At 36.6% G+C, this 14,485-nt stretch overlaps 1 protein-coding gene across 4 annotated transcripts in view; it reads right to left on the bottom strand.

Annotated features, from left to right (window-relative positions):
- The window catches only part of SEC24D (SEC24 homolog D, COPII coat complex component), a 107,381-nt gene that overhangs the window by 37,052 nt on the left and 55,844 nt on the right, over positions 1–14,485 (bottom strand). For all 4 annotated transcript variants that reach the window (XM_045469000.1, XM_045469017.1, XM_045468992.1 and 1 more), the window contains exons 9-10: positions 9,610–9,748; positions 5,890–6,005 (exon numbers count right to left, since the gene is read on the bottom strand). In XM_045469000.1, the coding sequence (XP_045324956.1) occupies positions 5,890–6,005; positions 9,610–9,748 (255 nt within the window). The remainder of the gene's footprint in view (positions 1–5,889; positions 6,006–9,609; positions 9,749–14,485) is intronic.

Genomic DNA, 14,485 nt, shown 5'->3' with positions numbered 1-14,485 from the left:
ACCCAGTCCCTACTCTTAACCATCTAGAAGCTTGTCATCTCATGCCTAGAAAACTCTAATGACTTCATTATTGGTTGTCTTTTTAATCAATTACTCCTTTTAATCCAGCTCGCTTTGTACAGTCAAGCCTAACAGGTATGAACTTTATAAAACCCTGGTTTTCCATGATACTTTACCAAAACCGCTCTGTTAAGGGTCACAGACCTCTTGACTGCAAACGAATGACTTTAAGTAAAATCCAGCTCTCATCCCTAACTCTCTTTTATCTATCCAATTTTAGGCATCAAGGACCATTTTCACTTTAGCTATCACAGCGCTGTGGTGTCATTTCCTCTCGCACTTTTCTGACTGCTTTTTCATTTTCTTATCTTCCTCAAATGATATCTTCTCTTTTGTTACCACCTGCTTTATCACAGAAATCTCTGTGCACCTCTTTTAACTAGCACCTCTATATAGGCAACTCCTCAAATTCTTTCCTATCATGGTCTCCTTTCTGAGCTCCAGACCAGCACTCCATTTAACTATAGCACACCTCCACATAAAGATCCTGTCAGCATCTTCATTCAGAATTTTTGTAAGTAAGACAACATTTATCCCATTATATTCTTTACAGAAAGCATGATCCTCAAAAGTAATCTGTGTTTCAAATCTCATTTTCTCTGTGGAATTGTCCACCTTCCTTACCATCTGTAACCAGTTAATTGTGAAGCTTTTCTGGTTCCAGTACACAAATTTAGACCCTCATTTACTGTTTTTAAAATTATTTCTCTTTTTTATAGTAAGCTTTTTAAAAGATCTTATGTATGTATGTATGTATGTATGTACGTATGTATGTATCTTTGAGAGAGATAAGAGTGAGCACGTGCATGTGAGCTCAAGCGAGTGGGGAAGGAGCAGAGGGGGAGAGACAGACAGAGAGAGAGAGAGAGAGAGAGATCGATCTTGAGCAGGCTCCACCTCTAGCATGGAGCCTGACTTAGGACTCAAATCTCACCACCATGGGATCCTGACCTGAGCCAAAATCAAGAGTCAGATGCTCAACTGACTGAGCCGCCCTGTTGCCCCCCAATTTGATTCTTATTGTGGTAAAATATACATATGGGGCGCCTGGGTGGCTCAGTCGGTTAAGCGTCCGACTTCAGCTCAGGTCACAATCTCACACTCCGTGAGTTCGAGCCTCGCATCGGGCTCTGGGCTGATGGCTCAGAGCCTGGAGCCTGCTTCCAGTTCTGTGTCTCCCTCTCTCTCTCGCCCTCCCCTGTTCATGCTCTGCCTCTCTCTGTCTCAAAAATAAATAAACGTTAAAAAAAAATTGTTTAAAAAAATATACATAAAATTTGCCACCTTTACTATTTTTAAGTGTACAGTTCAGTGGTATTAAGTACATTCACACTGCTGTGCAACCTTCACCACCATCCATCCCCAGAACTTTTTTATGTTGTAAGACTGAAACTCTATGATCATTAAACAATGACTTATATTCCCTGGTCTCTCCAGACCCTGGCAACCACCATTCTACACTTCTACATTCTTGTCTCTATGAATCTGACTACTCTAGGTGCTTCATAGAAGTAACAAGTAAAATCATAGTATTTGTCTTTCATGTGACTGGCTTATTTCATTTAGCATAATGTCCTTAAAAGTTCATCCATGTTTAGCATGTGTCTACATTTCTTTCCTTTTAAGGCTGAATAATATTCCACATATGTACATACCACATTTTGTTTATCCATTTATCCGTGTATAGACTCATGGACTCCTGCTATTATGAATAATGCCACTATGAACATGGGTGTGGAAATATCTCTTTGAGACTCTGTTTTCAATTATTTTGGGTATATTCTATTTTTAACTTTTTGAGGAACTGCTATACTCCTTTTATTTTCTCCTGCATGGACCACTGCATTAATTTTCCAATATCCTTCTGTCTCCAATCTCTTTCCTCTCATTATACAAACTACTGTCAGAATAAATGGTCCAAAAGACAATACAGATCACAGTACCACTGCCTCTGAGGACAGGATGTTTACTGAGTCCTCAGAGTCAAGCACAGAGCATGGCACAGAAGAGTGCTCAATACTGCCAAATGAATGAATAAATGTATGGAAGAAAGGATTAAGGAAACAACTTCCTCTTTACCTTTAAGGATCCTCATGACTTACTGAATTAACATAAATTTCTCTATGGCCTGGCATTTAAGACTCCCTATAATACCCATTTAACCAACATGTATAAAAACCAGGAGATCACAGCTATGATGCCAAACCCAGTGGAATATAAAAAGTTAGTCTGTATCTCAAAACAACTTCCCAGCTTTACTTCCCATTATTTCTCAATACACATTCCTTCAACTAATTTAAGTGTTTGCCATTTTCAAAACATTTCCTATCCAGAAGTCACAGTCTAATGGGTCTGGGCCAAGAATTTGGCCAGAAAAGTATTTTGTTTGGCATAGTGTTTTAAAAAATATTTGAATATGAATGTGTTTTGGGGGAAAGGGAACATACTCTCCAATTATCCTAGTCCCCATACTAACTCCACGTCACTCATTTACAATACCGGCCTTGCCCCTGAAGAAAGTGGAGTAAATGGCAAGTCCTCTGCTTCTACTGACTATTTAGTTTTCTCTTTCATTTCCACATGTCCAGACTCTGCTCCTGGTATAACCAGCTCCAATATCACTTATCCCTGATCCTCCAAATCACACGTTATCGCTTGTCTGTTTTGTTATGGCACTGTAATTATTTGACTCTTACAGCATTTATCATATTTGGATTTATATCATAATTATACACTTACCAGGTCTATATATGGGAAATATCTTGAAATCAGGTTCACTATCTTGCTAGCTTTGGTATCCTTCATAGCACATAACCAAGTGTTTTGGACATGTTAGGTATTCGTTAAACGTCACAATGAATTAAAATTAAGTGGAGGGGTACCTGGACGGCTCAGTCCATTAAGCATCCAACTCTTGATGATTTAGGCTCAGGTCATGATCTTGCAGTTCATGAGTTTGGGCTCCATGCTGATAGCATGCTATCAGCCTGCTTGGGATTCTCTCACTCCCTCTTTCTCTACCCCTCTCCCTCCTTCCCTCCCCTCCCCCTTTCTCATTCTCTCTCAAAATAAATAAACTTTTAAAAATAAAATAAAATAATAAAATTAGGTGGAGAGATGATATCTTTATTTAGAAAAGAAAAAGGCTGGCTTGGAATGGGGTTTTATATTTCAGGTACACTTTGTATGTAGATATATTCTGTAAAATTTTACATGAAAAACTTAAGCAACAGAGCTGGGATCTTTTCTTCCAGGGGAGCACCATGGTGATTTTCTAAATAATTGCTTACATATCCACCCTATACTGATAAAGAATAAGGACATGCCAACACAGTTTTCAGTCTGGCTCCAGCACTTTCTATGTGTGTGATTTGAGTATGGCACGTAAGAGCTCTAGGCCTCAGGTTCCCCATGTAATGGTGGTACTTGCCACATGGGGTCACTTGAGAACTAAATGAAACAACACATAAAAAGCACTTAGCACAAAGCATCACAAATAGTAAATATTCAACCAATGCTAATTTTATTATATAAAATTGGTATCAAGATAAAATAAAATTAATACGGAAAAATGTAATTTTGTAATTCTCCTTTAAGTTTGTAGTTAAAAATTAGATGGCAAAACTAAATAAAACCTTTTTCATTGTCCAAATCCCTAAAGCAACTAATTATTATACATTATTTACATTTTTAATTATAATTAAATTTGAAGACACTTATACCATCTTTTATTTTAAACCTTATTTGGAATAATAAAAGGTAAATTAAGCTTACAAAAAAATTCTTCAAAATGTATATAGATATTTTTTATTTGGTTCCTTGCCTGCTGGGTGAAATTTCCCATCAATTAGACATCTGGAACATTTCCAGATAACAGAGTTTAAAGATACTGAGACTTTTGTTCCCAGAAATAGATTTGACTCTCTGCCTGAGTCTCTACTAAAAAAGCATAAAATCAAGATAATATAGCCTTTTTGGCAGAGAACTAGTAACTGAGAGCATCGTTATTTTTGTACCATGGTTGCAAAGATAAATCAATAAATTTTCCATATCACTAGTTATAATGGTTTTATTACATTTAATTAGAATGCAAGTATTTATGGTCTACTTAATCATTCACCTTCAGTCAATAGCAGTAAAGAACAACAGTAGTTGGTACTTTAGGATTTTTTTGGTCTGTTATAAAGCATGTATACCAATAATGTTCTTGTATTTCTCAAAATATGTTCAAAGGTTACATTTTGAATTAATAAAGTATTAACTCTTCTTTAATAACTCGTTATAGGTAATGTAGTGAAAAAATCATACAAAACACTAAAATACATGCAAAGTTATATTAACTGAAAAAAATGTAAATCCAATCAGTTCAAAACACTTCTATTTAGGAAAAATGTTCTTTGCAACTTATACTCAATATGTGGACTAGGCCTGTAGTAAACACCTGATAGAATCCTGTTGGTCCGAGGCTGTTTTCTGAGAACTGGGCATCTCAGTAGACATTGATATTTGGAAGGGGAAGTAAGAAAAAAAGTCAGGATGACTCTTTCTTCAGGTCTACCTACATGTGGTACTTCAGATATAAGCCGAAATCTGAACTGATTGATACCCAAGAAAATATTTCCAAATCACTGAAGAATTTTAAAGGCCTGCAAGTTACCCATAATGAAGTCACTTTCACTGTGCCATTGGAAAAGGGAAATAGCCAGTCCTAGGAATAGTAACAGACCTGCAAATTCATTCATTCGTTCATTCATTCATTCCACATAATCTGATCAACTGTCTTTCCTGCACTAGACACTGTGGTAGATGCCATAAAGACAAGATTCTTGTCACCGAGGATATTGAAATCTATGAAGAGGGAAAACATTTAAGAAGATTTAAATTTCATGGAGATAACTGCAAAAACAAACATGTAAACCAAATTCTATGGGGAAGAAAAAAAATAGAAGACTTAGTAAATAACTACCATAGTGAAATCAAATAAAGTTGTACATGTGCACACATGCACACACACTCACATAAAATAAAATTTCAGCTGGGTATTACACAAAGAGTAGGAGTTTGCTACGTGGAGTATATATAGATGTAATAGGAGGATGCAAAGATAGTCTGGTCAAAACAATCTTGTCTAAAAGCATGGGGATGTAAAAAGGAGTGATGAGTTCAGAGTACGTGGTGAGTGTTTTATACAACTGAAGAGATAGCTGAGGTGGGAGTATGGAGTCCAACAGTTAATGTTTTCTTATAAGGAAAGCTAAATTTTTGAATTTAATTTTTTAGATTAAGGACGTGAGGAGGAGTCTCATGCATACATCATAAAGGAAAGAAACCAGAAGCCAGAATCCCAGGCTCTCAGATAGTCCAAGGAAGATTCTAAGAGCCTTAAATCATTGTGGTGACAACTAGTGTGCAGAAAGGCAATAAAGAAACCTGTCATTGTCCTATTGGCCATATTGATTGAGCTTCTGCCCTGAAAGGGAGAATTTTCTGAGAGTATTGACAAAACAAAAAAAGCAGAGGCACTATATGGAACTGTTGCTTTAAGAACCCAGATTACATTATCTGATAGGGATATAGCAATTAAATTACTGTTTTCTATTTCTGACACCACTTGTTAGTTTTCAAAAATAATCACTGCACTGAGCAGTTTGGCAATTTAATCATGTCAACAGCCTAGAAGCCTTGATCTGCGTCTGAGGCATTTCTACATCCCCATGACACCACCAAAATGCTTTGGTTGTGAATCAAGAGTCAGTTCTTTACATATGAAAGTTATTCACTTGAATTTGACATCAACATATAAACACTTGAAGTCCTGGGAACACTTACTCTGCAGTAATCCAAAGTAGCAACATATTCATAAGATCCTAGAGATAGTTCCGGCTTCTCATAGTGGTCCAGTCTTCTCCCGATGTGGTCCAGATGTTGGAAATAGAATGGTGGAACTAATAAAAACAAAATAAGAGAGGAAATCTTTTGTTTTCATAACACAGACGACTTAATAAGTTCTTAAAATTTATTATGGGAGGAAAAGAATTAGTTGAGGAAAACAAAGTATTTTAAAGCTAGAATGTAGTATATTCTAAATATCCACTATTTAAAAAGCATGTGTTGGAAAGTACAAAGGTTTTCTAAAAAATCCTCTTGCAAGTTACTGATGACACATAACATTTATGATCTGGACCACTGTGAAGAAACAGGGGATAAAAGTACTGGTGTTTTTTAGTTGTCACAAAGAAAATTTAACTACCCCTATTTAATTACCTCTTTTAAAAGGAATTCTGGCTTTTCTAACTATTTAAATTTTCAATACACCTAACAGAAATATACATTGGTTATTTGGACTGTACTATTAACTACAATATTTATTATCCTTTAATTAATAGACGTCTTCAGCCATGGAAAGTTTGCATGGTAATCTTTTAATGTTTGGGCTTCAGAGTAGAGAGGATTACTGTATTAGGGAAAGACTATACCACTAAGACCTCAGCTGAGGAACTCTTAATTTGATTCAAATGTCTAAGAAGGTTAGTTCTGGCAAAGACCTGGAAGTCATCCAACAGCACAGGAACACTTATGAGTCACACACTGAACACTTGGACAAATATGGCCTGGTATCTCTGTGAAAACAAACTCCTGTTGCCTTGAGATTAATAGGGCTGGCTATTAAACCACTGACAATAGAAGTATTTAGAATAACCAGCAATACTCTGGCTTTAAGCGTTTCATAAAGAACAACATTTTCATTTGCAAAACCACAGAAGTAATATGTTTTCTGTTAAAATGAACAACTCAGTCTACTTTATTTTTAGTTGTGAACTAACACTTACAAGACTATTTTCGCAGTTTGGACTTAAAAATAATCACCAAGATTTTTCTATTTTCTTACTATATCGTGGCCATTTCTTTTAAGCAAGTTTTATAACATTCTTATGTACATATGGATCTCTGAATTTGGAAAATTCAATGTTTTGCAAAGATTAGGGAAGTGGGAAACTAACAGTCTCAGCTGAGATAAGTAAACTATGAGGGCCTAATCCTGCTATTTTGTTACTTTTAGTTGAGGTAGATGATGTTGGCTATTTAGGATTATGGTGTGATAAATTCTACATAGTGTAACCTATAGTTAAGTTTCATTCACACATCTACATGTAACGCATGAAATTTTTCCTTTTAAAATGAATTTCACATTCATTAGCATTTAAGGGGCGCCTGGGTGGCGCAGTCGGTTAAGCGTCCGGCTTCAGCCAGGTCACGATCTCGCGGTCCGTGAGTTCGAGCCCCGCGTCGGGCTCTGGGCTGATGGCTCAGAGCCTGGAGCCTGTTTCTGATTCTGTGTCTCCCTCTCTCTCTGCCCCTCCCCCGTTCATGCTCTGTCTCTCTCTGTCCCAAAAATGAATAAACGTTGAAAAAAAAAAAATTAAAAAAAAATAAAAAATAAAAAATAAAATGAATTTCACATTCATTAGCATTTAATATTATCTGTTGTGTTTATAAGACAAAATTCAAGTCACACTGTAAATTATGCACTACAGTTGTCTCCTGCATGCCTTTTGACCCCACATGCTTCCTACTGTGTAATCTCTGGACACTTTGAAGGGAAATAGAGTGAAACCATGTGATCAAGCTTGCCGGGTTCTTTCTAACTTCCATAAACCTCTGTCTTCTTTAGACCTAAATGAAGAATGCAGGTGTCAGTGTAAATCTACGGGAGTCTGGCTCCTCTTAGGGACAAATGTTTGAGCCTAGTATGAAAAACCCTATTGGAAAATGAACATAGCAGCCTCCTAGGAGCGAATACCCAAGGAAAGAGAATTCATTACGGGGAGATACAAGAATTCTGAGTGGTTTTTCTACCAGGAAGTGGCTGTGCTCTGAGCTGACACTTTGGGTGTGAAGCCAGGGTGTTACACCAAACTGAGGATCTTGGATCTAGAAGCCACATAGATTTCTGATCACCTTTCTAAGAAAGTTGAGGGTTTGGATAAAGACACAGAGGTGTGGGTGATTTTGGTGGAGGAATTTATACAAATGCTGCAGGAGAGGTCTCTGCCTTCTCATCACTCTTCCCCAAAAAACTAAAGTATAGGGAAATGAATTGTCACAGGGCTCCTGAAATCCAGGTCCCAACATTAAGTAGTAGCCAATGACTTGGTTGCAGATTTCATCCAAGATGAAACAAGGAATAAATTCTTCCCTAGAAAGAGAAGTAAGGGTGGAGAACCAAAAGAATCTGGCCTCACAGGGAGACCCAACTTGCACTGAGTGGATGCCACAGTTATAGCAAGGAGAGAGGAGAGCCATCCCAAGAGGATGGCAGTTTTTGAGATGAGGCTAGAAACCAATGCTTCCACTCCATAGCAAGGCCTTTTTAAGAACTGACCAAAGGTTTTGTGAGACTCACAATGCCACTTTCTAGCCCTGTAAGTAGGACAAAACCATGGGCTCTAATAAGGGGGCAGGGAAACAAGGAGCTCTCCCACCAGAAAACACTCATGGAGCTGAGGTGCCATGAATGCAATGACATAGGCAGAAAGTTGTGCCTTAGCTCACTCATCAATAGGGAGTAGCCAGCAGCCACAGGACACATGGCTCCTGGGCAGATAGGGTACTATACATTCTTCAGATTTAATGATCTCCAGGGAAGCATGTCTACAAAGACAAGGAACAAAGGAAAACATGTAGAAAGTTCATGCTCTCATAATCATTACATGGTTCTAGAAAAACTCTAGAAACGTAAATGAATGTGGGAATGTTTCAGGCTGAGTATGTGCTTTACTTAACACAAAAAAACTAAAAAAAAAAAATAGACACATTATGAATATAATAAATGCTAAGTTGCTTTTACCAAGTTTGTGGGGTTTTTTTTCCAACATCAGTTAGTTCATACCGGAATGAAACTGAAAATACAAAGAATCTGGAAAAGCCCTTCATAATAATGTTTTTTTTTTTTCCTTGTTAAACAATGCAACATTCATACTGAAGGGGAAAAAAAAATCTATACACATATTAAAGCCCTTAGTTATACCAGAGTTTTCCTAAATACTGATGAGCTCACATTCAGGAATAATTCAGAGGAATAAGAGAAAAAAATCTCTCCAACTTATCATCCATAAACACAGATAAAATAAAAGTTCTTTATAATTTCCATGGAAGGAAACCAATCAGAACGTGCTCTATGCCCCTCCCAGCCTCATATAAGTGCATTCATTTGCACCTGCAGTTTCCCACATAAAGTTTCTGTGTTTCTCATTTTTATAAGAAACATTTCAGAAGTGGTAAGTCCTTTTATTTCCTAATCCCCTTCCACAAAGGCTCAGTTAGAGGCAAAATAAAATTTTACCTCTCATGCTTATAGATGATAAAACTGAGAGACTTTTTCTTTCACAATGCCTCTGAGTTATTCTTGAATGTGAGCTCACCAGTAGTTAGGAAAAGCTCAGGTGTAATTAAAAGCTTTAATATATATATTTTCCCCTAAACTAAGAAGTATAATATATTTCAATTAATGAAGAGCTTTTACTAAGAGCATTTATTGGCATCACTTACCATCATTCACACAGTTGCAAAATCCACACTGATACCTCCTTCCTCCTTCAATGAACTGCATAAAGGGGCACATGTAGGCTTTGCACCTGTTGCATCTGACTGGTCCATTCTCTCCATGATTTACCAAGTAAAGGGGAGTCTAGAAGAAGTGAAATGAAGAGACAGGTGGGTATAGGACTTCAAGGTACTTCAGAATGCTATGCAATAACTGTAATTTGAAAAGTCTTCCAAGGGATTCATTAAGGAACTCTTAACTCTTAGTGTTTGCCAGGAAGGTAAAGATGCCTCTCTTGATACCTGCTGAATTCAAGGCCATACCCAAACAAAAATTAATTTGTATTTATATCTCACTAATAAGGACACATGTGTGTTTGTGTATTTATGTATATGTGTGTATATATATTTATCTGTAAGTGTGTGAAGACAGAGAAAAAATACAATGATGGCAATAATATTTAATAAAGCATATGTTAAAAATGTCCTGAACACCTTGTATCACATATTTTGCAAGGTTTGTTCACTGATTATAAATAAGGCAGCGAATTGGGTCTGATTTTAAAAGGATTCGTTCGTATACAGGTCTAGTTTGTCTAGATAGTTCCATCAAAGAATACAAAATGTTTCTTCAAAAATGCAACTATCTGAATAAATATGCAATAATATCCACTTATTTAGGCAAGGACGCTGATTCTGCCTTTTCTGCTTCTTTATCCCATGACAAAATGTACTTTCAGTGTCATTGGTCATGCGTTGCCAGAACTGAAAAAATAAATATTTCCACTGCTCTTCCTATAAACATGCATAAAAACCATTACACAGCTTGAACGTGGAAAAACTCAGCATTAGAGTCTGCCTTGTTTTTCAGCCCTTCTGGCTTTCAGAATAAAACCACAAAGATTCTTCTTGTTTTTATAAATCTCCTTTAAAGATAACATTTCTAGAAAAGCTTGAAAATTACAGGGTTTGGCATGTTAACTATGTTTTTCTTTAAAGAAAAAGATGTAGCAGACTGCTTTTTAATGGAGACCTGAGGAGGAGGAAGAAGGTGGCGGATGAGGCTGGGTCATAAGGCCATTTTCTACTCAACTTACAAAACTGAGATTTATTGTTTGTCCCTGTCCAGATGTTCAGTGTGAAAACTAATCTACTGCTGAGGTTTGAGAAATGAGTTGTGAGGTTTCATAGCAGAAAGCAATAACACAACACATAGCAGAAAACAATAACAACAACCACAGGTTTAGTATAATACATAAAAGAATCAGGGAAAGGATAAAAAAAAAAAAAATTCAGGATCACTTCCCATTACCTCTGCATTGGCCTCTGCCCCTCCTCTTGCCTCAAGGAAGCCAGAAAATGGATTGGATTTTCTTATATGGGGTCTCTTCTGATCCACACCATGGGCATAGCTCTCGTGCCCCACTGGTAGGATTGTGACAAGGATTAAATGATGGATACATGTGCAGTACAGAGCATTGTGCCTGGCACAAAATTGTTGGACAAAAGGTAACTGGTGTTGTCGTATCTATACAGAACAACCTTTCCTCTCTCAAAATCACTCAGCTCAGAAGAGACTGTGTTTAATGAGAGAATTATAGTTTGATAAGTTTAAGATAGGTTTGAGTTTCTAAAGGCATTTGTTTATATAAACATGTTAACTAGCTAACTTGTTACTGTAAACTGCCACTGTTAAAATGATCTAGAAGAGAGGGAACCTACCTTCCAGGATATTCTGATACAGGCTAATGGCTAAAGTTGAGAGCCATGGAAGATTTTAAAAACCCTCCCCAGGAATTTGACTTAAATGCATACATATTCAAATATTGACACATACAATACTTTTTAATATACACTGTGTTTGAGAGGCAAAAACTGACAAATGTTTATCCTCTTTAGCTGGCAATAATAACTAATCTGAGGAAACAAAAGGAAAGCAAGCAGAAAGATACAGGACCCAACCAGAAATTGTCAGGACAGTGAATGGAGGATTAGAATAAGAAGTGAAAGATAACAAAAATGCAATAACAACATAGCTATTTCTGGATCAAAACTATCAAGCATGATTTTGTTGCTGTTATTCTCTACAGCTGCAACCTCTAAGACCAGAAGATGTTTTCAAGAATTAAACCAGGGAGAAAGTCTGCAATTTGCTTGCACTCCAGCCAACTTTATTTCTCTCATCCTCTTATTTTGAGAGTTCAAAGACTATAATCAATTCCCTGAGAGACTTTAGAAATATGATGCCATTATTTGCCAGACAAAGCAGAGGTAACAGGAGGAAAATTAACCATATTTTTACTGATATGATTTACCCAAAGACAGGCCCAGCCTAAAATTACTGTGAAACTGTCAGCAGCTAACACCTTAGCATTCCAGTCCTGGCAGATTCAAACTTGCAGGACCAAAAAGTAATGTCTAGTAATAAACTGGAGTCGAGTAGTGACTGTAGCTAGGCTGTTAAATACATTTACATTTTTTTTTCTGTTTTCACTCTTTGGAAACTGGATGATGGATAGGTAAGTAAGGTCTTCAGACAATTGAGGTGACAGTAAAGAATGTTAAAAGCTTTTTAACTGTTTACATTTTCTTTGGGGCAACAGAACAAAGTTTCTAAGTTACACTGCCTTGTTTCATCTCTCTCAGGCCATGTTGAAAACTATCAGAGATTTTCTTTGCTCTCTCCAGATGTCCGCTTATCTGTTGTACAGTAGTCTGTGTGAGCTCATAAATAGCTAATCTCACTTTTCTTCTCAGTTCAACTTTAGTGTATATGGCTTAAAAAAAAAAATCTAATTAGTTTCCCAAAAAATCTCTAAGTTTTTTTTCCTTATCAAGAACATTATATCATATTTACTTTAAACTCATTTCCAGATTTTATAATTTTGTTTATAAATGGGCTTTAATCTTTTGGCTTCTAGTATATTTCTGCCTGCTCTTTCTTTTCTGTTCTCCTCTTAAATAGAAAAAGTATTGTTGGTTCTGATCCTGTGTGGCATGAACTTATACAACATGAAAGTGATGGGGAAGCTGAGTTAGGAAGAGGAAGAATAACATTTGAATCTTTTGCTTGTAGTTTTGGATTACCAGGGCTATGCCAAATACTTTACTGATACTAATTTTAATTAGGATGCTTTAATTGAATAAAATGTCTCTCTTTTTTTTTTGTGCATGTGTAATACCATGCTCAATTCTGGGCCACAAGAAAGTATATAACTCACTGAGAAATAAGGTTGAGTGTTAAAATAATGTGACTTAAAAGCAAAGCAAACAAAAAACCTTGGGGTTATTTTTCCAAGTAAAAGGAATAGATAATAAGATGTATCAATCAATAACTCCTTGGTACTACTACTACAATTTAAAATGTTTTCTCATATTAATATATTATCAGTTTTCCCAATATTCCTGTCATTCTCTCAGGTAACTGTAACATTTGTACAGTAGGGCCTGGGTATATGATGTGCCTTGGTGGGGTACTCAGTCGATCAGGATAGAAAATACACGAAACGAACAAGCATGTAAATATGCAATTAAAAGAGCAAAGTAGGATTAGAATAGTTGAGAAATAGTCATTAATAAGAATTGTCTTTAGCTTAAAAAGCAATGTTAAACTATTTGAATCGCATCCCCAAAGAAAAATACTCAAGAAAAATGAAGTACAATGTAGAAAGATCCCACATGAAGAATTCTTATAATTTGTAGCCTATGTCCTTTGTTTTGGTATCTCTATAACTAAGAAAAGTCTGAATATACAAGTCCTGCTGTGTAGTCTCTCTTTTAGGCAAGTAATGAATACCAGAAAGCACCTAAATATTAAAAGCTTATAACCAAACCTGGAAAGCTAAGGAAAACATGAAGGTGTTTTTATAGCACAGATCCAGTAGATGGCACTGTGCGACTAAAAATTAAAACAAAACTACATAATTTACCCGGTAGGTAATAAAATACTCAAGATAATTATGCTACATTCATTTAATGTAGCTCTAATAACATTAAACTTCTGTCAGCTATTACTGTCACAAAATTAAGAAACTTATACTTCTCTTGAAAGAAAAATTAATGGTTAAAAATATTGAGGGAAACAAAATTAAACAACATGAAATACAGGTTACTTTAAATATAAATTATATAGAAATTATAGAATCTGCCTAAATTACTGAAGATAATAGTCCAGAAAAATTTACGTTACGTTTCTAATCCCCTGCCAACTTTTCCTTGACTCCATGTGGGGAAACAGGCAGCCCCAAAGCACAGCGAGCAACCTGAAGACAGCCCAGCCCGGGAAGAGAAGGGCATGAGGAAGCTGATGCTCCTGCTGCCAGCGTCTACCTCCTGCTTGCCACATTAGCATTCCAAGCACAAAATAACAAAGCAAAGTCAGAGAAGCTTGCATCACGGTGCTCAGGAGCACACTGTGATGAAGAAATTATTTTCTAAAGCAAACATCTATCTTCCTGCTGGAACATCAAACCATAGGCAGTGGTGTGCGTGAAGGGAGGGGTAGGGCAGAGAGGCCAAATCGGAGATTTCAGGAACACCCTGCTGTAGGAAGGTTACACTTGCCCATATCCAGGATATGGCTGGGCAAAAACTGTCTCACTTGCCCCACTACCTGCCTCCTTATTTTTCAGCACCAGAGTTCTAAGTAAGAGTCCTAGAAGTTCTAATCACGCACACAAAAATTCTGTAACAACCTACCCCCCCTCTGTCTTTTAATACTTGTTTACTAATTGTGAAAAAATACATATTTTCCATTTTCAACATACACTTCTCTTCCCTTTTTTCTCCCTTTATTTCCTTCAGTAGAAGTATCAAAAGAGGGGCGCCTGGGTGGAGCTATCGATTAAGCATCTGACTCTTGATCTCAGCTCAGGTCATGATC

Source organism: Leopardus geoffroyi, chromosome B1, assembly GCF_018350155.1.
Source record: "Leopardus geoffroyi isolate Oge1 chromosome B1, O.geoffroyi_Oge1_pat1.0, whole genome shotgun sequence".
Taxonomy (NCBI): Eukaryota; Metazoa; Chordata; class Mammalia; order Carnivora; family Felidae; genus Leopardus; species Leopardus geoffroyi.
This window is presented reverse-complemented; position numbering and strand designations above follow the sequence as displayed.